At 55.1% G+C, this 25103-nt stretch overlaps 1 protein-coding gene across 10 annotated transcripts in view; it reads left to right on the top strand.

The window, feature by feature from the left end:
- The window catches only part of AHDC1 (AT-hook DNA binding motif containing 1), a 72262-nt gene extending 52096 nt beyond the window's left edge, over window positions 1-20166 (top strand). For 9 of the 10 annotated variants that reach the window (XM_039474017.2, XM_039474016.2, XM_039474022.2 and 6 more), the window contains 4 exons: window positions 482-593; window positions 732-769; window positions 1484-6412; window positions 19724-20166. In XM_039474017.2, the coding sequence (XP_039329951.1) occupies window positions 1558-6369 (4812 nt within the window). In that variant the 5' untranslated portion in view covers window positions 482-593; window positions 732-769; window positions 1484-1557 and the 3' untranslated portion in view covers window positions 6370-6412; window positions 19724-20166. Of the gene's footprint in view, window positions 1-376; window positions 594-731; window positions 770-1483; window positions 6413-19723 lie in introns of all 10 variants that reach the window. The other variant, XM_039474018.2, reaches the window with a different exon arrangement.
- Window positions 20167-25103: the final 4937 nt, after the last annotated feature.

Below are 25103 nucleotides of genomic sequence, written 5' to 3'. Positions count from 1 at the left end.
AGGGACAGTTTCTGTAAGACTGGGGAGGATAATCATATTGATCTCAAGTTTGTATGGGGAATTTGATGAGATAGTCTATATAAAGTGCTTGGCCCAGTGTTTGGCGACAGAAAATGTCACCAAACTATGGGCTTTTATTGTTGTTGACTCCCAGTGTGACTGCTCAGACCTCAGCCATCTTCACTTTTCTTGGCAGCTTTCATCCCGCTAGTAATTAACTCATTTGTAATGATCTGATTGGTATCTGTCTGTCCAGTCCTTGTGCAAAGTAGGTACTTCATAACTAATGAGTGTATGAATGAATGATGTTACTTTATCTCTGAGCCTCCATTTCTTCAACTGCAAAATGGGGTTATTAATAGCCCCTACCTCACAGGATTGGTATGAAGAATTAAATGAAACGATGCCTGGACAGCTTCCAGCCCAGTACCTGACGCGCAGTAGGTGCTCACTAAACCTGAGCTGCGATGGTCCTTTCCAGGCGCTGTCCACGCCCCGAGGCCTGGGCTCAGGCCGAAGTTGCTCCACAGCACCCCTAGCTGACAGCCAGCGACTGGCAGAGCCCCCAGGCACGGGGGCCCTCTCTCTTCCAGGTCAGCCGGGTGTCTGCACTGGAGGGAGCACCGAGGTGGTGGGGGGGTTCCTGGAGGAGGCTGGGCTGGTGGGCAGGGGTTGAGCTGCGGCCACCAGACCAGGGACTTCAGATCTATTGCTTGTCTTGTTGCCCACAGAGATCTCCAGTGTGACAGCCCAGGCGGCAGAGCCGAGGGTGAGTGGCTGGGGTTCTCCTGGAGCCTGGGGATGAGGGCAGGAAGGAGGGAGGCTGTGTCCTTGTTAGAACTTCCTGGCCTTCTTAAGTTTGATCACCCTGCTGACGGGCTTCCCTCTCAAAGGCAGGGGTCCCATTCTTCCTGAGGGCATAGCCAGATTCCCAAAGGGGATGAGTTGTCAATAAGTGAAACTGGGCTGGGCGTAGTGGCTCACGCCTATAATCCCAGTACTTTGGGAGGCCAAGGTGGGTGGATCATCTGAGGTCATGAGTTCAAGACCAGCCTGGCCAACATGGTGAAACCCCGTCTCTACTAAAATACAAAAATTAGCCGGGCATGGTGGTACATGCCCATAATCCCAGGTACTTGGGAGTCTGAGACGTGAGAATCACTTGCACCAGGAGGCAGAGGTTGGAGGGAGCTAAGATTATGCTACTGTACTCCAGCCTGGGTGACAGAGCAAGACTCCCTATCTCTTTAAAAAAAAAAAAAAAAAAGTGAAACTGGAGCCCATGAGGGGCTCACTGTGCATGTGGTGATTTAGGAAAGGCTGGGAGTCAGCAAGGGGATTAGGCTTGGGGTGGGGACGGGAGCTTGGTAAGGAGATGAGACCTCAGGAAGGAGGGAGGGGTTCAGGAGCTCTTCAAGGATATGGGAAGCTGATGAGGATGTGGATGTTCAGTAAGGGACCTCCTGCTTTTCCTGCCTGGCAGGTCTTGGTCCCGGCTTCTCGCACCCTCATGTCAGCCCCGGCCCCGCCCGGAGGCCTGCGGAGGACAAGGTCAGGATGCGTGTGAAGCCCCAGGGCCTGGTGGTGACTTCCAGTGCCGTGTGCAGCTCTCCTGACTACCTCCGGGAGCCCAAGTACTACCCCGGCGGCCCCCCCACCCCCCGGCCCCTGCTTCCCACCCGGCCCCCTGCCAGCCCACCCGACAAGGCCTTCTCCACCCACGCCTTCTCTGAGAACCCACGCCCACCCCCACGCCGGGACCCCAGCACCCGGCGCCCACCAGTCCTTGCCAAGGGGGACGACCCGCTGCCCCCACGGGCAGCCCGTCCTGTCTCACAGGCCCGCTGCCCCACACCGGCTGGAGACGGCAGCAGCTCCCGACGCTGCTGGGACAACGGGCGGGTGAACCTGCGACCAGTGGTGCAGCTGATTGACATCATGAAGGACCTGACACGCCTCTCCCAGGACCTGCAGCACAGTGGTGTACACCTGGACTGTGGTGGGCTCCGACTCAGTCGCCCACCTGCACCGCCACCCGGTGACCTACAGTATAGCTTCTTCTCCTCACCCAGCCTGGCCAACAGCATCCGCAGCCCTGAGGAGCGGGCCACCCCACACGCCAAGTCGGAGAGGCCCAGCCACCCCCTCTACGAGCCTGAGCCTGAGCCTAGGGACAGTCCCCAGCCTGGCCAAGGCCATAGTCCCGGAGCCACGGCTGCGGCCACAGGTCTGCCCCCAGAGCCTGAGCCAGACGGCACTGATTACTCAGAACTCGCTGACGCCGACATCCTTAGTGAGCTGGCCTCCCTCACTTGCCCAGAGGCCCAGTTGCTCGAGGCCCAGGCTCTTGAGCCACCATCGCCTGAGCCGGAGCCTCAGCTCCTGGACCCCCAGCCCCGCTTCCTGGACCCACAGGCACTAGAGCCGCTCGGGGAAGCTTTGGAGCTGCCACCCCTGCAACCTCTTGCTGATCCTCTGGGGCTGCCGGGCCTGGCTCTCCAGGCCCTGGACACCCTGCCTGACTCCCTGGAGTCGCAACTGCTTGACCCCCAGGCACTCGACCCCCTGCCCAAGCTGCTTGACGTCCCAGGTCGCCGTCTGGAGCCCCAGCAGCCCCTGGGGCACTGCCCACTGGCCGAGCCCTTGCGCCTGGACTTGTGCTCACCGCACGGGCCCCCTGGGCCTGAGGGTCACCCCAAGTACGCCTTGCGGCGCACTGATAGGCCAAAGATCCTGTGTCGCCGGCGGAAAGCCGGACGGGGGCGCAAGGCAGACGCCGGACCCGAGGGCCGCCTCCTGCCTCTGCCTATGCCTACAGGGCTGGCAGCCGCCCTGGCTGAGCCCCCGCCACCACCGCCTCCTCCACCCCCTGCCCTACCAGGCCCAGGCCTAGTCTCAGTCCCAGAGCTGAAGCCGGAATCTTCCCAGACCCCAGTGGTCTCTACCCGCAAAGGCAAGTGCCGGGGCGTGCGGCGCATGGTGGTGAAGATGGCCAAGATCCCTGTATCTCTGGGGCGGCGGAACAAGACCACGTACAAAGTGTCTTCCTTGAGCAGCAGCCTGAGCGTGGAGGGCAAGGAGCTGGGCCTGCGCGTGTCGGCTGAGCCCACCCCACTGCTGAAGATGAAGAACAACGGGCGGAATGTGGTAGTGGTCTTCCCACCAGGGGAGATGCCCATCATTCTCAAGCGCAAGCGCGGCCGCCCTCCTAAGAACTTGCTGCTGGGTCCCGGCAAGCCCAAGGAGCCAGCCGTGGTGGCGGCCGAGGCAGCCACTGTGGCAGCAGCCACCATGGCCGTGCCAGAGGTGAAGAAGCGGCGGCGGCGGAAGCAGAAGCTGGCCTCTCCCCAGCCGTCCTACGCCGCCGATGCCAACGACAGCAAGGCCGAGTACTCAGACGTCCTGGCCAAGCTGGCCTTCCTGAACCGCCAGAGCCAGTGTGCTGGCCGGTGCTCGCCGCCCCGTTGCTGGACACCCAGCGAGCCAGAGTCAGTGCACCAGGCCCCCGACACCCAGAGCATCTCCCACTTCCTGCATCGCGTGCAGGGCTTCCGGCGGCGTGGGGGCAAAGCTGGCGGGTTTGGTGGCCGGGGTGGGGGCCATGCGGCCAAGTCAGCCCGATGCTCCTTCAGTGACTTCTTTGAGGGCATCGGCAAGAAGAAGAAGGTGGTGGCCGTGACTGCCGCTGGGGTAGGGGGCCCTGGCCTCACTGAGTTGGGGCATCCACGCAAACGCGGCCGGGGGGAGGTGGACGCTGTGACTGGGAAGCCAAAGCGCAAGCGGCGGTCCCGGAAGAATGGGACCCTGTTCCCAGAGCAGGTGCCCAGCGGCCCAGGCTTCGGGGAGGCGGGTGCCGAGTGGGCTGGGGATAAGGGTGGTGGCTGGGCCCCTCACCATGGGCACCCAGGCGGACAAGCTGGCCGAAACTGTGGGTTTCAGGGGACCGAGGCCCGGGCCTTTGCCTCCACCGGGCTGGAGAGTGGAGCCTCGGGCCGTGGAAGCTACTACAGCACGGGCGCACCCTCGGGCCAGACCGAGCTCAGCCAGGAGCGCCAAAACCTCTTCACCGGCTACTTCCGCTCGCTGCTCGATTCAGATGACTCCTCTGATCTCTTGGACTTTGCCCTCTCATCCTCTCGCCCAGAGTCCCGGAAGGCCTCAGGCACCTATGCAGGGCCACCCACCAGCGCCCTGCCTGCCCAGCGGGGCCTGGGCACCTTCCCCAGCCGGGGAGCCAAGGCTAGCCCAGTGGCAGTGGGTAGCGGCGGGGCTGGGGCAGACCCCTCCTTCCAGCCTGTCCTGCCCACACGCCAGACCTTCCCACCAGGACGGGCAGCAAGCTATGGGCTAACTCCAGCCACTTCAGACTGCCGGGCAGCCGAGACCTTCCCGAAGCTGGCTCCCCCGCCCTCCGCTGTGGCCCGCTCACCTACCACCCACCCGCCCGCCAACACCTACCTGCCCCAGTACAGCAGCTATGGGGCTGGACAAAGCGTATTTGCCCCAGCTAAGCCCTTTACGGGCCAGGACTGCGCTAACAGCAAGGACTGCAGCTTCGCTTATGGCAGCGGCAACAGCCTTCCTGCCTCACCCAGCAGCGCCCACAGTGCCGGCTATGCCCCACCGCCTACTGGGGGCCCCTGCCTGCCACCAAGCAAGGCCTCTTTCTTCAACAGCTCCGAGGGGACCCCCTTCTCTGGTTCAGCCCCCACGCCCCTGCGCTGTGATAGCCGGGCCAGCACAGTCTCGCCTGGCGGCTACATGGTACCCAAGGGCACCACTGCCTCTGCCACCTCCGCAGCCTCTGCCGCCTCCTCCTCCTCCTCCTCCTTCCAGCCCTCGCCCGAGAACTGTCGGCAGTTTGCGGGGGCTTCTCAGTGGCCTTTCCGGCAGGGCTATGGAGGCCTGGACTGGGCCTCAGAGGCCTTTAGTCAGCTCTACAATCCCAGTTTTGACTGCCACGTCAGCGAGCCCAATGTGATCCTGGACATCTCCAACTACACACCGCAGAAGGTGAAGCAGCAGACCGCCGTGTCAGAGACCTTCTCCGAGTCCTCCTCCGACAGCACCCAGTTCAATCAGCCGGTCGGTGGCGGCGGGTTTCGGCGTGCCAACAGCGAGGCCTCAAGTAGTGAGGGCCAGTCAAGCCTGTCCAGCCTGGAGAAACTGATGATGGACTGGAACGAGGCATCATCTGCCCCCGGCTACAACTGGAACCAGAGCGTCCTCTTTCAGAGTAGCTCCAAGCCGGGCCGTGGACGGCGGAAGAAGGTGGACCTGTTCGAGGCCTCACATCTGGGCTTCCCAACTTCCGCCTCTGCTGCTGCCTCAGGCTACCCATCCAAACGGAGCACCGGGCCCCGGCAGCCGCGGGGTGGACGGGGCGGTGGGGCCTGCTCAGCCAAGAAGGAGCGGGGTGGCGCAGCAGCCAAAGCCAAGTTCATCCCCAAGCCACAGCCGGTCAACCCACTGTTCCAGGATAGTCCCGACCTCGGCCTGGACTACTACAGTGGGGACAGCAGCATGTCACCACTGCCCTCACAGTCGAGGGCCTTTGGCGTGGGAGAACGAGACCCCTGTGACTTCATAGGACCCTACTCCATGAACCCGTCCACGCCTTCCGATGGCACCTTCGGCCAAGGCTTTCACTGCGACTCGCCCAGCCTGGGTGCTCCCGAGCTTGATGGCAAGCATTTCCCACCGCTGGCCCACCCACCCACAGTGTTCGACGCCGGCCTGCAGAAGGCATACTCACCCACCTGCTCGCCCACACTGGGCTTCAAGGAAGAGCTGCGGCCACCGCCCACAAAGCTGGCTGCCTGCGAGCCCCTCAAGCATGGGCTCCAGGGGGCCAGCCTGGGCCACCCAGCCGCAGCCCAGGCCCACCTCAGCTGCCGGGACCTGCCACTGGGCCAGCCCCACTACGATTCCCCCAGCTGCAAGGGCACAGCATACTGGTACCCGCCAGGCTCAGCTGCCCGCAGCCCACCCTATGAAGGCAAGGTGGGTACAGGGCTGCTGGCTGACTTCCTGGGCAGGACGGAGGCCGCATGCCTCAGTGCCCCTCACCTGGCTAGCCCACCAGCCACGCCCAAGGCCGACAAGGAGCCACTGGAGATGGCCCGGGCCCCTGGCCCACCCCGTGGCCCTGCTGCAGCCGCTGCTGGCTATGGCTGCCCACTCCTTAGTGACTTGACCCTGTCCCCCGTGCCGAGGGACTCGCTGCTGCCCCTGCAGGACACTGCCTACAGGTACCCAGGCTTTATGCCGCAGGCGCATCCCGGCCTGGGTGGGGGCCCCAAGAGCGGCTTCCTGGGGCCCATGGCGGAACCTCACCCTGAGGACACATTCACCGTCACATCCCTGTAGTGCCAACTGAAGTGCCGACTGGACCGCGAGGTTTTGTTCCTGGGTGAGTCTGGGGATGTGGGCACAGCGGGCAAAGGCCCGGGGGTGGGGAGAGGACATCAGAGCTTAGCCAAGGACAGACGTATGGAGTGAGCAGGAAGCAAGTGCAGGATTTAAGGGCAAGGCTGGGACTGGCAGCAGGGAGTAGGGATCCGCTGCTGCGGACAGTCTCAGGAGATGGGGTGCTGGGGCTGGGAACTCAGCAGGCAGCTTGGACGTTCAAGGAGTCTTGTTAATTGAAATGGCTGGAGGACCATAGACTGGATGGGGCCCTGGCATTTGGTTTATCAAGTTTTCATTTCCTTTGTTCGTACTGTGTTTTGGGCAGGAAGTGAGTTATTTCCCAGAAAATACGCTGGTAAGGGTGGGCGTTTGCATCGCCCTCTGTGAGACAGGTGAAGGGAGAAGCGGATTGGATGGTCGTCTACCCAGGGCCTATCCAGAGGATCAGCCCTGCTGGTACCCCCATTTCCCTGGGAGCTTCATTGATTCTAAGAGGCAGCCTGGTCAGGGCCAGGTCCAGAGAGTGGCCAGTACGGCTTGGTCACACACTCTGCAAGGGCTTCACAGGATGGCCCAAAGTGTCCTCTCTTGGCCTCCCAAGGTACCCCCAAGGGCTATTTTCCAACATCTGTGGCCTGAGATAGGCTAGGTGTGGCCAGGAGCATGTGGGGTAGGGACCCTGAAGCGGAGAAGGGGTGCTGGGATCCCACTGTCCCTGCAAACCTGCAGCCATAGGGACCACCTTCAGGCAAGATTTTGACCCTGGAAAAGCCAGTCCCTTTCCTGAAGCTTTTCTGAGAGTTCAGTTAAAGACTTTTAAATGTTTAGATACTGTTTTTATCAGGTACTGTGACCTCATTAATTGGAGTCAGTTTTAGTATTCTCAAGATTTGATGTTTTAAAAAGGAAAATAAAAGACAGAAAATGCCCCCAAAATGATCAAAGGGAACAGGGTAGAAGGAGTCATTTTCTTGAAGAACAGCCTGCTCCAGAAATACAGCCACCACCGGCCCCACTTGAGGACAACAGATCTGTCACCAAATTGGCCCAGATGTGGCGGTTGGTGGCGGGGTAGGCTGGAGGCGTGTCTGAGCCCCTCACCCTTCACTTTCGCTGCCACTGAAGCTTCCTGGGAGTTTCTCTTCCTGGAGGAGTTAACTGGGCTCCTGGAAAACCCCATCTGGGCTCTGGGAGGCCATTCAAGGCCAGGGTGACTCAGGGTCCTGAAGTCATGTCAGTGGAAACTTGTTACCCCCTTTCTGCCAGACCCTAGCTCCCCTGGTGCCTGAAGGTGACAAAGGGAAGCACTCGGGAATCAGGAGGCCAGGGGGAGGACCATTCCTGGATTGGCCACCAATTCGCCGCATGCCCTTGACCAAGCTTTTGCCCCTAAGCCTCAGTTTCCCCATCTTTTCAAGGAAATTTACTTTGATAATCCCTTAGGCTCTTGTGTAGCTCTGCATGGCAGAGACAATGAAGCAAACTTTTTTTTTTTTTTTTTTTTTGGCAGCATCTCTTCCTTCCTAATGAAGGCAGGCCAAGATTAAAATGGCCTTCCATTCCCCATGCGTCTCATTGCAAGCAGCAGAGCCTCAGATCTGAAGCAGGCCAGGGAGTAGCTGCTTAGGGTTTAAAATGTCAAACTCTTGATCCTTCTTACTGGAGGGGAGATGTCTCATGGATAATCCAGAAATGTGAAATAATCCAAAACTGTTCCTCCCAGGCTCTGGGTGGGAAAATGGACGGGTGTGGGGGCTGGGTGTTTGGGCAGGTCACAGCTCAGTGAAATACATAATGGAACCACCCAGTGAGGCCTGAACGCAGGAGGAACTGGGATGCCATCCAGCCCCACATTCTGGCCCTGCTCCCCACTCAGGGCTGGGAGTTACCAGCGCTGTCCTCAAACCAAAGCATTCCATTGTTCTAGAGACATCTGTCCAGCACCCACTAGATGCCAGGCATTGGGGGCACCATAGTGAGCACCACAAATGAGGTACTGGTCCTCAGGGGGCTTCCCATTTAAAGGGAAAGACAACAAACAGCGGCATAAAGCATGTGATGATTCCAGCTATGGGAGGCACTGTGGAAGCCAAAAAAAGCTAGAAGCTTGTAAGTGCACACAGCATGCTGACCGGACCTTGAAGCTGAGCCTGAGGGATGAGGGGACTGGACAGCTGGAGGGGAGTGGGAAGAGCATTCTGGGCAAAGGGAACAGCAGTGTGGAAAGCCTGGAGGCAGGAAGGGGCTCAGCTTTGAGGATCTGCCTATGAGAAGACTGTAAAACTAAGTGAGGGGATGAGGCAGGCAAGGCCAGATCATGTGGGACATTGGAAGGAGTCTGAACTTCATTCCCAGACACACGGGGATCCACTGAAGAGTTCCCAGCCGGAATTCCCCAGGCCACCGTGGAGCAGGGCTAGTGTTGAGGCAGGGAGACCAGCTGCAGTGGTCTACACACGCAGTGATGATGGCCCAGACTCAGGTGGGGAGAGGGCTGCCTCCTCTCTCTATCTAAGATGGCACACAGACTCCAGGGCAACCCTGCAGGGCCAGGAGATGAGCAAAATCACCACAGGAATGAGAAAGAGTTGGAGCTACAGAGGAGGGGAGTGGCAAGGAAGAAGAGTTCACAGAGGGAGTTGCCACTCTCAACAGAGGGCCTAAGCGGAGAGGACCAGGACACGCTCATTCACCAACAGCAGTGAGCAGTATTGACGCCAGGCACTGGAGAAACAGTCATTGGCCTTAGTTTCCCAACTCGAGCCCCTGTGTGTCCATCCAATGCTGGGTACTGGGGAGACAGGCATGGCCCCTGTCCTCCAGAGCCTCCATCCCAGGAAACTGAAACAGGTACGCAAAGAACCTGAAAACACTTGGTAGAGTGGCAGGTGCCCAGAGCCAGTGAGAAACAAAGATTTGCACTGGGCAGCTGGGTGTTGTGGTCAGAAGTCAGCCCTCTGCCCCCTTGATGAGAAAAGGGACATTTGTGCTAGGCCCTTTATGTAACACCACCTCTCTGATCCTTCACAGCAGATTACGAGGTGGGGTGTGTCCCGACCACAGCCCCCTGCCTCCTGCCCTGTTCCACATTAGAGAGGCTTGAGGAATGGGTGCCACTCTGAACCTTGCCCAGGGGATCCATTAGCCAATAGAGCCAGGATTCGCACCCAGTACTGTCCCTCCTGAGCCTGGATACTCTGCCATATGGCTGCCTCTCATCTCCCCACACCTCTGATTCCCCATCTGCAAAAGGACAGGTTGGATTGGACAATCCCTACAGCTCTTGCTGGGTCTGACATCTCAAATGGATTGTGAGGTTCTGTGGAAGAAGCTGTACTTGAGCTCGACCTTAAAGAATAGGCAAGGTTTGGACACACGGAGGCCGGGGGAAGGGCATTCCAGGCAGAGGGAGCTGTGGGCAAAGGCAGGGCACATCCCAATGTGAATTAGATAAAAGCTCAGAGGAGACAGAATGGGGAATGTGGGGCCCAACTGATCTGAAAGTTGTGGCTGATGGGACAGAGGACAGCACAGGTCAAGCAAGGAGGGGCCTTGGGCCTGTGCAGACATCTTCTCTGGGCCTCTAGATGGAAAGTAGAGCCAGACAGACTGGCTCCACATTGGGCCCTGTGGGCTAAAGATCGACCCTGTCAGACCCTGGGGACGGGGTGGGAGGGTACGGAGGGCCCTCCAAGGTGTTCAGGAATCTCCGTCCCTCTCCCTTCCCTAATCCCTCTCAGGCCTGACCTGAGGCCAAGAGAAATGTCACAGGTCCTCCAAGGTTACGCCAGCTGGGGCCTGACCAGAGCAGGAAGCAGTTTCCAAGGCCACCATCCAGCCGGGGTCAGCAGGCATGCCCGGGCCTGGGCCAGGCCCCAGCTGCTCTGGGCTTTGTCTCTTCGTGTCTTGAAACCTTGAGAGGTCACTTGATCTTGCCTGTGGCTCTGAGCAAGAGGCCTCACTCACGTCAGGGCTCAGCCAGTCCTGCCCTGACTCTTCTGGGCACAAGTTCTTCCCCACACTCTCTGAGGCCATCCTCCCTCTGATCCTATCTCTTGCTGTTCCTGCAGCCATGTTTAGGCCAGGCCTTGTTCTGAGCCCTCATTTCCTGAAAACAGTCTCTCCACGACCATGCCGACTTGCCCTCCCTTTTCCTTATCTTCTCACATCCCAGAGCAGGGCCATGGAACTGGAGGGTGGTGGCTGAGAGCCTGCCTGTGGACACAGATAGGACTCTGTGCACAACCTATTCCATCCCTTACCAGCTAGGTGACCTGGTGAGTCATGTCACCTGATGAGTCACGTCACCTCTCTGCATCTCTTGTGAGAATTAAATGAGATTATGCGTGAAGCCCTTGGCCCGGTCCCTGGCACACAGTGAGCACGTAGTCAATGGCTGGTGATGGGTATAAATACCCGACGCAGGTTGAACTCCGGGGCCTCTGACCAGCCTGTGTGAGTCACACACCTCCAACCCTCGCCTCTTGTTACCTTCCCGCAGGACCACAGCCAGCCCTCCCTCACTTGCACCACTCCTAGGAAGGAGCTTGTATTCTAGTGTGGGTCTGGGACCTTGGAGGAGGCTTTGTGATAGCACCTAGTTCTTTGCTTTAGCAATTGGGCTGAGTCCTCCCTGGGGGACCCAAGGACAAAATGACCCGGCTCAGCTAGAAACCTTGTCATCACAGTCATGCCCACCAATCCTGTCCCCTACTGCAAATATGAAAAATATTTTCTTGTGACTGTAATACGTCATGATTTGTCCCCTAGCAGTTGGGCCGTCTTTGTCAGCATAACCTTTGCTGCCATAGTGCCCTGCGTTTGTGCTGGAAGGCTGGGGGGGAAGTAGATGAATTCCATGTTCACACACATGAGCTAGTGACCTGCTCAGGGCCAGGCATTGTATCCAGTGCTGAGGGTGTCACTGAGCCAGACAGGCAGTCCCCTGCCCTCACAGGGCTTGCAGCCTTTTACAGGTGTTTATTTAAAATCTCCACATGGGCCAGACTCGGTGGCCAATGCCTGTAATCCCGGCACTTTGGGAGGCCGAGGCAGGTGGATTACTTGAGGCCAGGAATTTCAGCCTGGCCAACATGGTGAAACCCCGTCTCTACTAAAAAGACAAAAGATATAGCCAGGTGTGGTGGCGTGCACCTGTAGTCCCAGCTACTCAGGAAGCTGAGACAGGAGAAGAGCTGGAACCTGGGAACTGGAGGTTGTAGTGAACCAAGATCACATTCCAGCCTCGGTGACAGAACCAGACTCCGTCTCAAAATAAATCAATACATAAATTAATAATTAAAAAAAAAAAAAAAAAAAAAAACCTCCACATGGGCATTGGTCTCTAGAGCAGGGCCTGGGACACTCCCAGAAGAAGGATCAGGGACCAGCCACTAAAACCGTGTGAGCAGGGCAGGCAGCTGGAGTTTCCTGAAGGCAGGAAATGGGTCTTGACAAATTTGAGACTTCAGAGGCTTTAGCTCTAGCTTAGCCACCTGGGCCTCTGGCCCAACCCCCTCCCTGCTCCAGGCATGCACCCCACCTCCAGCCCCCTAGTTCATTCTCCCCATTATGGCCACCAAAGTGCTTGGTTTTTTTTTTTTGAGCATTTTTAGATGCATGGTGTCTGGAGTCCCTAAAATATTTATTGGATGACTCGATTAAAACACACCTGCTCCTGTGACTCCATCGCTGTACACCTTCTTATTGCATCCTTCCCTTTCCAGCCTTGTTCCTTACCTACAAAATAAAGGCCCAGCTTCCCAGCACGGTATTCAAGGTATTCCAGGCTTCCTTCCCGGCATTCAACCTTTTTTTTTTTTCTTAGCCCCTCCTTCCTCTCACACACACACCCTTATTTGCTGGGAGCATGCGTGGAAGCAGGAGGGTGCTCTGGGAGGGCTGGCTCCCAAAGGTGCCCCATGCTCTTGCTGTTCCTGGCCTGGGTGGTCCTTTCCCAGCCCATCTCCCACCTGTCAGTTCCTATCTTTCACTCAGATATCACTTCCTCCAAGAAGGGTTCCAGGATCTTTCTGAGGCCCAATGAATCTCTAACCCTTTCTACATTCCTGATGGCCCTTCCTGGGAATGCCCTCCTCTCCATGCCATCAGCTCCTTTAGGGCGATTACTCATCTCTGGGCACCGTCCTCCCCTCCCCCACCCAGTGTCTCATCATGCCTGGGACATTTCAGGTTTTTTGGTTTTTTTAAAACTTGAGTCAAATAAAAAGACGTAGAATAGGGAGAACTGTCTTTTCTTTTCTTTCTTTCTTTTTTTTGAGATAAGAGTCTTGCTCTTGTCGCCCAGGCTAGAGTTCTTGGCTCACTGTAACCTCCATCGTGCCCAGTGGTGCGATCTTGGCTCACTGTAACCTCCATCTCCCGGGTTCAAATGATTCTCATGCCTCAGCCTCCCAAATAGCTGGGACTACAGGCATATGCCATCATGCCTGCCTAATTTTTTTTTTTTTTTTTTTTTTTGAGACATAGCCCTGCTTTGTCACCCAGGCTGGAGTACAGTGGCGTGATCTTGGCTCACTGCAACCTCTGCCTCCTGGGTTCAAGCAGTTCTCCTGCCTCAGCCTCCCTTCAAATGATTCTCATGCCTCAGCCTCCCAGATAGCTGGGACTACAGGTATGTGCCACCACATCCAGCTAATTTTTTGCATTTTTAGTAGAGACGGGGTTTCACCGTGTTAGCCAGGATGGTCTCAATCACTTGACCTCGGGATCTGCCCGCCTCACCCTCCCAAGGTGATTTTTTATTTTTAGTAGAGACGGGGTTTCACCATGTTAACCAGGATGGTCTGGATCTCCTGACCCTTGTGAACCAACCACCTTGGCCTCCCAAAATGCTGGGATTACAGGTGTGAACCACCACCCCTGGCCTGAATAGGGAGAATTATAAGAGGAAAGGTTAAACACTGGGGAACAGGATGGGACAGTTTCACCCTGTCATCAGGATATGCTCCTAAAAGAAGGGCAGGGATGGCCAGGCATGGTGGCTGACACCTGTAATCCCAGCACTTTGGGAGGCCGAGGCAGGTGGATCACCTGAGGTCAGGAGTTCGAGACCAGTCTGGCCGACATGACAAAACCTGGTCTCTACTAAAAATACAAAAATTAGCTAGGCGTGGTGACACATACCTGTAATCCCAGCTACTCCGGAGGCTGACGCAGGAAAATCACTTGAACCTGGGAGGCAGAGGTTGCAGTGAGCCGAGATCGTGCCATTGCACTCCAGCCTGGGCAACAAGAGAGAAACTCCATCTCAAAAAAAAAAAAGAAAGGCAGGGACGGGGTGTGTAAATAAACCAGTTCAGACTCTCAGGGCTCTCTGGGCCTGTGGCACTCTCCAAGCACAACTCCTCCCAGTTTTCAGAGAGGGAAAGGTCCTGCCTGAGGACTCAGAGCCACCCGGTCATTGAAGTACAGAAGGTAGAGCCAGGAAGGGCCCTTGGGGGTCACCTGGTTCCGTGGTTCTTGCTCTTTCTTCAGCCTCCACTTCAGTTGCTTGTTCAACACAAACCAGTCATGAATGTCTGTCTTTACATTTGGCATCTCCAGCTAGAGGGAGGGAGGGAGAGATGCAGAGAGAGAGAGAGAGAGAGAGAGAGAGAGAGAGTGTGTGTGTGTGTGTGTGTGTGTGTGTGTGTGAGAGAGAGAGAGAAAGAGAGAGAGGTATGGAGGAAGTGCAGCTAGTCTCCTCCCAGGACAGGTAAGGAACGTGAGCCTCTGAGAGGTGGTAGAGACACAGGGTCACACAAGGCTGGGGAACCCCATTTGGTGGGAGAGGCAGGGGAAGAACCTTAAGGAGGGAATGGCCGGCAGAGCTAGAGTTTAAGGAGCACCTCTGGTCAGTAGTAGACACACAGTTGAAAAAATTCTCCAGGCTTGGCATGGTGGCTCACCACGCCTGCAATGCCAGCACTTTGGGGGGCCGAGGTGGAGTATCACTTAAGCCCAGGAGTTTAAGACCAGCCTGGGCAACAGAGATCCATCTCTACAAAAATATAAATTACCCAGATGTGGTAGCAGGCACATGTAGTTCCAACTACTCAGGAGGCTGAGGTGGGAGAATCGCTTGAGCCTAGGTGTTTGAGGCTGCAGTGAGCCATAATCATGACACTGTACTGCAGCCTGGGTGACAGAGTGAGACCTTGGCTCAAAAAAAGAAAAAAACGAAAAAAAAAACAAAAAAAACTTAAAACTTCTCTGGAGTAGAGAGAGACGCCTGATTGGGAGCCTGAATAATTGGGAGCCTCGATAATTTGGTGAATTCCAGGTCTACCTATCTTAACGGTTCTTCTGCATACCAGTTGTGGGCTGAGCCCCCAGGAAGCAGTATACTCCCCACATGGAGGTGACTCACAGGCCTGGCTGCCTGAAAATGTTGCAGGGATGGATCAGGCATGGGCCTCTGTGGTTTGCCTCTGACCCTTTGTCTTTGGGGCACCATCCCAGTGCCTGAAGATCTCTCCCATCACCTGTTCAACTCCCTTATTTTATAGAATAGAAACTCAGGCCACCACAGTCACTCAGAACTGTAATCCCCGCACTTTGGGAGGCCAAGGCAGGTGGATCACTTGAGTTCAGGAGTTCGAATCTAGCCTGGGCAACATGGTGAAACCTTTTCTCTACAAAAAAAATAAAATACTTAGCCAAGCGTGGTAGTACACACCTGTAGTCCCAGCTACTCAGGAGGCTGAGGTGGAAGGATTGTTTGGGCCTGGGAGGTGGATGTTGCAGTGAGCCGTGATTGTGCTGCTGCACTCTAGCCTGGGTGATAGAGTGAGACACTGTCTCAAAAACAACAACAACAACAAAAAACACTGAAGCCCAGAGACGGAAGGGACTTGCTCTAGGTCACACAGGAAATCAGTCTCTCAAGTTCTCATATACTTTTTTTTTTTTTTTTTTTTTTTTTGAGATAGTCTTGCTCTGTTGCCCAGGCTGGAGTGCAGTGGCATGATCTCAGCTCACTGCAACCTCCGCTTCCTGGGTTCAAGCAATTATCATCCCTCGCCTCCCAAGTAGCTGGGATTACAGCCATGTGCCACTACACCTAGCTAATTTTTATACTTTGAGTAGAGATGGGATTTCACCATGTTGGCCAGGCTGGTCTCGAACTTCTGACCTCAAGAGATCCACCGACCTCACCCTCCCAGAGCACTGGGATCACAGGCCTGAGCCACCACACCCAGCCTCATGTGGTCTTTGCCTTCTGCTCTACTGCCTTGTTTGACGTTGGACCCTTTCGAGAGGGCAGAGACTAGAGAGTAGAGGTTAGGCCTTAACTCATGCCCTGGCAGCCAGTGAGCATGAATACATGTTTGCTGGTTACTTAAACGAAAGCACAAATATATGTTCCTTTTTGGGCGACAGCAGCCCCCTCTAGAACACCTGATTTATATGTGCTCTGCAGCACTTTGAGGCTCTGCTCAGCTGTCCCTCAGTGCTGCCAGTGCCAATCCCCCCTGACAGGCAGAGACCACTTAATGCCCTGGCACCTCAGATGGTGAAACCGCTGGAGCGTGAGGACTCAGAGGAATGTGGCTCTGCAGTTGTGTGTCACAGAGGCACTAAAAGGTGAAGTCTTGGGAACAGTGGTCGCTGTGCTGGGGGCCGGTGTGTGCTAGCGCTGGGTGTGCAGCAGCACCACGTACAGGTTCCTGCCCTGGAGAAGCCAGGTAGGGATGACCAGGTTAAGATAGCTATGGTAACGGAGGTCTAAGGAGGGGTTCTGAAGGTGTGCAAGCCCAACCTGGAACCTGACATGCTGATTAGACTCAGGTCAGTCCTTGCTCTGTCATTCAATCAGCGCACGCCTTGGTCCCAGCACGTGCTGTGCACCGTGTTCAGCAGTGGTTGAAGAGCCACAATCTCTCCTGCCACGACCACGTTAGTTGCCTCCCCAGGACTTCCCGTGGCACAGCCCCCATCTCCCTGTATCAGAATTGCCTGGTTTTGGGGTCTGCTTTGCCTTCCTCTTTATCTGTGAGGCTCTCAAGGACAGGGACCAGATCAGTCTTGGTCTCTGCTTTGTCCCCAGTGCCCAGCACTGGGCTGTCTGACATGTTAGTGTCTGGTCCTGCTTTGTGGAGAGCTGAACCTGGTGAGGTCAGGGTTCCACACAGCCACAGCATTCTCCCCCAACCTCCACAAGAACCCTGGGGCTTTTGGGCTTTGATTCATACCCCCCCCCTCCCCGACTCCCTCCCATCCCGCAGATTCTGCCAAAGTCTCTGGCTGGCCAAGTCCTGAAAGCTGGGGAGGGTGGTGGGAGGAGGAAGGTGAGACGAGATGGGCGGCTTAGCAGAGGGTGAGAAAGCCTCCTGCTGCCTGGCCGCAGGCACCACGGGAATGGTTCTGGCAGGAGCTGCCTGCTGGGCTGAGATCACCATGGAGACCTGGCTTAGAGAGGGTCACTGGCAGTGGCTAAGGGCCGGGGTTGGGGGTGGGGGTGCAGGGATTTGTGCAGAGGCTCCCAGCCTGCCCCGGGGCCCTTGGAGGGAGCAGGGGAGGCTGGTGTTGGACAATATCAGTTTGCCAGTGATTTGGAGCAGCCCATCCTAAAGTCGCCTTCCCTTGTCACCCCAACAGAGGTTCTTTAGCTCGGCAACTGTTCTTCAACCGCAATAGAGTTGTCCTCTGGATAGATGCCCCCAGCCCTCTGGCTCAAGCAGTTACCCCAGATAAAATTGTTCTGCTCCCTAATGGACACCCCTCTTGTCTCTGCAGCCTGTTTACCGCCTGACTGTGGAGAGCTTGCATTCATCCCAATGGCAGCCCCTGCCCCAAGAGCTGCTTTTCTACCTATCACCCCAGTGCAACACAGCTATCGCCCTCCCAGGCACACCGCTCCCCCTACGGCTACTATTCCATCCTGCCACTGCAGGAGACCTGACAGCCTAACAAAGATGCAGCTCTTCTCTCTCTGGAGCCTCTCTGCCTGCCACCTGGTCTGATCTACCAGGATGGGGTGCTGCCCTGCTTCTGCAGGAGCCCACCTGGTTCCCCTGGACCTTGGGGGAGTCCTGGCAAGTCCAGCCTCAGGACAAAAGTCGTCCCTGGGGCTGACTGCCCAGCAGACAGCAGCCGAGGCTGAGCAGAATTTAAATGTGGCTTTGGTAGAAAGGGAAGCCAAGAAAGTACAAGGGAGGAGAGGCTTTTTGTCGCCGCCTGGTTCCTGCTGGTGTGGGGGAGGACGAATGGGCATCTGAGGAACCTGAGGAGGCAGTTTCAGCACCCTCACCTCACCCCTTGATTCGGATGGAGATGATCGCACACCGAGGGTGGGAGATGTGTGTCTCGGGGCTCTGAGAGGAGGACAGGATAATGGCTGGAGCTTTCAGGAATGCCCCAGCCCAGCCCTGTCCTTCGGGGGACCTTTTCACTCACCCGAGCAGAGCTGTGAATCCAGGGGGTCTAGCCATGCTGGGGGTCTGGGTAGGGAAGTCAGATCCCCAGGGCCCCACAAGCATGAGAACTGTCTGGGAAAAAGGGGTCCTTCCAATCTCGGGTGTCTGGCGATGGTAGGAACTGGGAACTTGAGAGTCTGAGCTTCTGGAAGGCAGGGTTAAGCCAAACACAGATGGCATTGCGTTGGGCAGCTTCTCTCTTTCTTCCCTGAGAAAGACTTCCTCCTCACCTCACCTCTCTAAGGAACAGAATGGCAATGGCAAGGGATGAGAAGAGGATTGGATTTAGAATAATTAAAAGCAGCGGTTCGGCCAGGCGCGATGGCTCACGCCTGTAATCCCAGGACTTGGGGAGGCCAAGATGGGTGGATCACCTGAGGTCACGAGTTCAAGACCATTCAGCCTGATCAACGTGGTGAAATCCTGTCTCTATGAAATATACAAAATTAGCCGGGCATGGTGGTGTATGCTGTAATCCCAGCTACTTGAGAAGCTGAGGTAGGAGAATTGCTTGAACCCAGGAGGCAGAGGTTGCAGTGAGTCCAAGATCGCGCCATTGTACTCCAGCCCAGGCAACAAGAGCGAAACTCCATCTTAAAAAAAAAAAAAGCGGCCGGGCGCGGTGGCTCAAGCCTGTAATCCCAGCACTTTGGGAGGCCGAGGCGGGTGGATCACAAGGTCAAGAGATCGAGACCATCCCGGTCAACATGGTGAAACCCCGTCTCTACTAAAAACACACAAAAAAAATTAGCTGGGCATGGCGGCGCGTGCCTGTAATCCCAGCTACTCAGGAGGCTGAGGCAGGAGAATTGCCTGAACCCAGGAGGCGGAGGTTGCGGTGAGCCGAGATGGCGCCATTGCACTCCAGCCTGGGTAACAAGAGCGAAACTCGTCTCAAAAAAAAAAAAAAAAAAAAAAAAAAAAGCAGCGGTTCATACCTGTGCTGTGTGCTGAGGCCCTGTCCTCCTCATTATGTCATTCCTCAGAACACCCTAAGTTGGAGGAATTTCTAAACTCATCATGACATGAGAGGGCAGGTTTGTAGAGCCCAACTGTCCCAGAAAAATAAGAATGAATAGTAAACAGTATAATTTATTATGCACTTAAAGACCAGGCTTCATCTGCCTTATACCACTGAATCTTCCCAACAAACCAATGGAGTAATTCAGTTATCTTCTTTTTACAGATGGGCAAACTGAGGCTCGCAAAAGTTCAACATGCCCAAGGTCATAGAGCTATTAAAGGGTAGCGCTGGTATTTGAACTCAGCAGTGTCTGATTCCAGAGCCCAAGCCCCCCCTTTTTTTTTTTTTTTTTTTTTTTGATGGAGTTTCACTCTTGTTGCCCAGGCTGGAGTGCGATGGCGTGATCTCAGCTCACTGCAACCTCCGCCTACCAGGTTCAAGTGATTCTCCTACCTTAGCCTCCCTAGTAGCTGAGGTTACAAGCGTGCGCCACCAAACTGCCTAATTTCATATTTTTAGTAGAGTTGGGGCTTCTCCATGTTGGTCAGGCTGGCTTTGAACTCCCATCCTCAGGTGATATCCACCTGCCTTGGCCTCCCAATGTGCTGGGATTACAGGCATGAGCCATTGCGCCCAGCCTAGTGCCCAAGCTCTTAACAAATTCCACTGCCTGGAACCCAACTCCTCACCCAGCACCTGCTTTATCCCTTGGTTTGGGGTTTGGATATGCATATTTTACAGAGGAGGAAACTGGGCTCAGAGGAGGCAAGTCTGAGTTTTCGGGAGAAAGAACGATGTGGTTAGCTTCCCGCTGCCCCCAGTCCTGGGAGGAGCAGGGTGTGGGGGTCTCCCTCTTCACTTCCCTGATCTCAGAGCACAGCCTGTGCCTGCTGCTCACTCCTGCCTCTTCTCTTGTGTTTCTTTGCAGCTTTCAGAAAACCAACGCCAAGATCCCTCCCAGCGTCCACATCGTCCTGTGGCAGGATCGCCTGCCCCTCTGCCTCCCACCCTGCCCCCCTGCACCCCCCGCAGACCCATCTCCCTCCACCCCCTCCCGCCCATCTCCTCCACGCAGAAGCCGAAGGTGAGCCCTTTCTGCACAAAACCAGCAATTGTAAATACTTTTTAAAAATGTACAAAACTTAAAAACAAAACAAAGTTTTAGAAAAAGACAAAAAAAAAAAAGAGAGAGCGAGAGAGCGAGCGTGTGCAAGAGGTTGCGAGCGGGGCCCCGAGGTGTCCAGAGCCCCTGCAAGTATGCACTGAGAAATTTATCTACAGGTCGTTTGACAAAAATGAACAATATCCTATTTATTGTATATACTGTTTTATTATAAATCGTGGATTGTATATTGCATTCTGTAAACCTGCTGTGGTCCCGTGGTGTGCAAATTCGCATGGTGGGGGGGGAGGGAGAAGAACCTCTTGCGGGAGCTTTTTTTTTTTTTCTTTCTTATTTTTCACTCTTTTGGGTTTTCTCTTCTGTTGTTGTTGTTGTTGTTTTCTGTTGGCAGGACACACCCAAAGATCCAAGTTTGTATTAAAAAGAAATGAAAAAAAGCAAAAAAAAAAAAAAAAAAAAACCAACCTCGTGTCTTGTGAAAGGGGGAGTGAGGGTGGAGGGAGTGGAAGGGACACTGCTGGGTTTTGTCACCAGCTACTGGTTCTCCAGAGGAGTTGAAATACCTACATGTGTTCCTGGCCACAGAGTTCTCCCTTCTGCCTGAGATCTGGGTCATCCTTGCATCTGGGTTCCCCCCATTTCACCCCAGGCCCCGGGTCTCCCCTGCCTCTGAGCTCCCCACTCTGCCGCGGAGGACATCCTGGTCCTTGATCATGCGTTGGGTCCCAGGTCCAGGGAGTCTGCCTCTTGGACCTTCATTTTGCGCCAGGTCCTGGGTCTCCTCTGACTCTAAGACCCCATATTCTATCGCAAGTCCAGGGTCCCCCCAAATCCTGGGTTTCCTCTCCCTCGGAGCTTCCATCATGGGCCAGAGCTTGGGGCTTCTGCTTCTGGACTCCCTTATTCCATCCAAGGTCCCATGTCTCTGCCTCTAGTCCCTTTGTTTGTCCTGTGTCTTCCTGTCCTTTGGATCTCACCGTTCTACTCTGGTTCAAGGACACCTCTCTTGGCGACATTCATTCTGTCCTAAGTCTGAGAACCCTCGTGGGGCCTCCCTTTCCCACTAGGAATGCAGTGCTCCCGTCTGTGTATCTCCCATTTGCCCCAGGTCATGAGTCTTCTCTGCCTCCACACCCCTCATTTTACCCCCGTGCACCCATATCTGCTTATGCAGAACCTGGGATATGACCAGGCTGGTCACCCCAGTGTTGGTCCACCCGCCCCTTTCTGTCTACCCTGAACTCCAAATGCTAAGGTCTTTGTTTACTCCCAGCTTTGGTAAACTTTGGAAAAAGAAAACTCCTCACTCTGTGCCTGTGTCTGGTGGGCCTGGAAGAGCAGAGCTGTTTCCTGATTCCTGATTTTGGGGGCCTCTTGGCTGCCCTTGCCCAAATAATGCCCACTTTCGCCTCCCTGGTCTTTGGGAAGCAGTTTTTCCCATAGACCCATTTTATGTTTAAGTTCTACTGAGTGTGGCTTCGTGTCCCTCCTTAGTGAAGCTCAGGGAGACACCAAGGGATAGTGCCACAGGGCCTGCCCTCCCCGACCCAACCAGTGAGGCCCTGGCCTCAGGAGAGTCAGAGGAGCCCGTGGTCTGAGGGGGGATACACACCCCTACCTTCTGGACACACCTGTCTGGAAGAAGGGGCAGGAGGACTCGGGTCACAGTCCCCTGAAACTGTAGCCTCTGTGCTGGATGTAAAAGGCCCATCCACCCACCAAGCTCCCTCCTGGCATTCCCCAGACTCAGAGATGAAGACATTACCCTACACTTCCTGACTGCTGACGGGGAGGGCTGCCACACTCAAGCCATCCATGCAGGATAGAGCTGGAAGTAGGGGCAAGAAGCAGTGAGGCCCCCTAAGCGTTAGGGAGGAGGGCTTCCCTGAGGAGGAAGTTGCATAGAGCCGCGTGTAAGGAGCGAGGCAGAAAAGTGAGGGAGTTCCTGGAGGAGGGAGAGGCTGTGCAAAGGCCCAGAGATGTGAGCAGGCAGGAGCCGCACACGGGTCTGGTGGGCACACACTGTGTTTAGGGAGGGGGCTTTGGCAAGGTCACTCTGGGTAGGGTGGAGGCTGGTTGGAGTGGGTAAGTGGCTTCAGAGAAAGCAGTGGGCGAGGCTGGGATAGGCCAACCAAAGAGAAGCCTGTGTTCAGCCCCAGGAATCGCCTGCAGGGAGAAAATGCCTGTGTTCAGTGGCTGCTGAGGAAGCAGAAGAGACTCAGGAAGGCTGCCCAGGTAGGGCAGGCTGGGCCCAGTTGGCTTGAAGAGAATCAGAGAGGGGACCTGGTGAGAGTCCAGCCGAGGGCTCAGAGGGTTGGCGGCCCAGAAGAGGTTTCAGGGAAGGGAGGGGACAGTGGGGGATTGCTTGGTGGAAGGCACTGGGGCTCAGGAAGAGATGGGTCTTGAAAGGAGGAGGAGGGACAGGGAAGGGCTGTGGGCCCCAGGGCTCTGGAACTGGGGCAGGGAAAGGAGACCCAGGAAGGAGATGGGAGTTTGACAAGGTGATTACGGCCCAGTGAAGGGACCCCTTAACTTGAAGGGAAGATGGGATTTCACTGTGAAGAGAGGGGCATAGGGAGGCGGAAGCGACAGGAGGGAGGCTTGGTGAGAACGGGGGCTCTGGGAGATAGAAAGGGAGGAGCAGCAAGGGAATGGGCGCTCAGCGAGGGGCGGGGTTTCAGCCTAGGGTCCGCTGTTTAGTAAGGGGTGAGCCTGGCCATGGTGTGTTTTGGAGACCAAACTCGGGAGGTGGACCAGGGCCTCTGAGATGGAAGGTTCTCTGTCCCCTTACGCAAGGGCAGCAGACACCCTGCACAGTGTATGGTGCAGGTTTGGGGCACACCCTGTTTTGATCTGTTCTTTTCAGAGGTCGGGGCCCTACCACCACCCCAGTGCCACATCTGATCCCAGAATGCATCAAGGCAATGTGGCTCTCAGATACGTGGGTTTCGCCATCATTTATTAGACACTTCCCTGAGGTGTTTATTCTTCAGAACAATCCTTGAGGTAGAAAAAGATGCTCACTTAATTCATAGATGTGAAGACAGGTTCCCAGACACAGAGTAAGGGACTGGTCCAAGCTCACATGGGAAATGGCAGAAGGAGGTTGGCCTAGGCTCTATGCCCTTTATTTTTTTTTATTTTTATTTTTTGTTTTTGTTTTTGTTTTTGTTTTTTAAGACGGGGTTTCACCATGTTGGTCAGGCTGGTCTTGAACTCCCGACCTCAGGTGATCCGCCCGCCTTGGCCTCCTAAGTGCCTAGATTACAGGCATGAGCCACCACGCCCGGCCTATGCCCTTTATTTTTTTCCCCCTTTTTGTATTTTTCTTTTATTTCTGCTTTTTAGAGATGGGTGTCTTGCCATGTTCCCCAGGCTGGTCTTAAACCCCTGACCTCAAGCAGTTCTCTCACCTTGGCCTCCCAAGTGCTGCGATTGCAGGTGTGAGCCACCATGCCCAGCCTTTTTCTTTTCTTTTTAAAAAAAAACTTTTCTCTTGCTTTTTCTCTACTCCCTCTTCCCCCGAGATGTAGTCTTGCTCTGTCGCCCAGGCTGGAGTGCAGTGATGCAATCTCAGCTCCCTACAACCTCCAGCTCCCAGGTTGAAGCAATTCTCCTGCCTCAGCCTCCCGAGTAGCTGGGACTACAGGTGCCTGCAACTACACCTGGCTAATTTTTGTTTTGTTTTTGTTTTTGTTTTGAGACAGTTTTCTTTCTTCTTGTCCAGGCTGGAGTGCAATGGCGCAATCGCTGCTCCCTGCAACCTCTGCCTGCCAGGTTGAAGTGATTCTCCTACCTCAGCCTCCCAAGTGGCTGGGATTACAGGCATGCACCAACACATGTGTCTAATTTTGTATTTTTAGTAGAGAAGGGGTTTCTCCATGTTGGTCAGGCTGGTCTCGAGCTCCCAACCTCAGGTGATCCGCCTGTCTTGGCCTCCCAAAGTGCTGGGTTTATAGATGTGAGCCACCCACCACGCCTGGCCTCCCTTGCTTTTTCACAACAGTTTCAAGGGGGGAAGAATCTGCTTATAAAATTCAAGAATTAATCTATAATTTAAAAAATTTAATAATACATAACAGCCACATATATATATATATACACACACATATGGCACTTACTATATGCCAGCTGTTCTAAATGCTTTGCATATATATTAACAAATTTGGTTCTACCAGAATCCTGTGAGGCTTTATTGTAATGCTTATCCCCATTTTACAGACAGGAGACTCAAGTGCAGAGAGCTAATTTATGAAGACCACTCAGTGAGTATGTTCAAACTAGAACTTGCTTAAGTGGTGACACCAGAGTTCAGACCAAGCAGCCTGGCTCAGAAGTCTGTGCTTCCCTGTACAGTTAAAAGTGAAAATCCTGGCCGGGCTCGGTGGCTCATACCTGTAATCCCAGCACTTTGGGAGGCTGAGGTGGGTGGATCACCTGAGGTCAGGGGTTTGAGACCAACCTGGCCAACATGGCGATACTCAGTCTCTACTGAAAATACAAAAATTAGCTGGGCACAAAGTGGCAGATGCCTGTAATCCCAGCTACTTGGGAGGCTGAGGCAGGAGAATTGCTTGAACCTGGGAGGCGGAGGTTGCAGTGAGCCGAGATCACCCCATTGCACTCCAGCCTGAGAGACTTAAGAGTGAAATTCCATCTCAAAAAAAAGTGAAAATCCTTGGGTGCGGTGGTGCACGCTTGTGGTTTCAGCTCCTCGGGAAGCTGAGGCAGGAGAATCATTTGACTCGAGAGGCACAGGTTGCAGTGAACCAAGATCTCACCACTGCACTCGAGCCTGCATGACAGATCCAGACTCCATCTCAACAAAAAGAAAGGTGGGTCAGGTGCAGTGACTCTCGTTTGTAATCCCAGCACTTTGGGAGGCTGAGGTGGGCAGATCATGAGGTCAGGAGTTCAAGACCAGCCTGGCCAACACAGTGAAACTCGGTGTCTACTAAAAATACAAAAATTAGCTGGGTGTGGTGATTTGCACTTGTCTTTTTTTTTGAGACAGAGTTTCACTCTTGTTATCCAGGCTGGAGTGCAATGGTGCCATCTCAGCTCACCACAACCTTTACCTCCTGGGTTCAGGCAGTTCTCCTGCCTCAACCTCCTGAGTAGTTGGGATTACAGGCACGCACCACCATGCCCAGCTAATGTTTTGTATTTTTAGTAGAGACGGGGT

Source organism: Saimiri boliviensis, chromosome 11 (genome assembly GCF_048565385.1).
Source record: "Saimiri boliviensis isolate mSaiBol1 chromosome 11, mSaiBol1.pri, whole genome shotgun sequence".
In the NCBI taxonomy this organism is placed as follows: Eukaryota; Metazoa; Chordata; class Mammalia; order Primates; family Cebidae; genus Saimiri; species Saimiri boliviensis.
The sequence above is the reverse complement of the archived record's forward strand: the minus strand, read 5'-3'. Positions and strand labels throughout refer to the sequence as shown.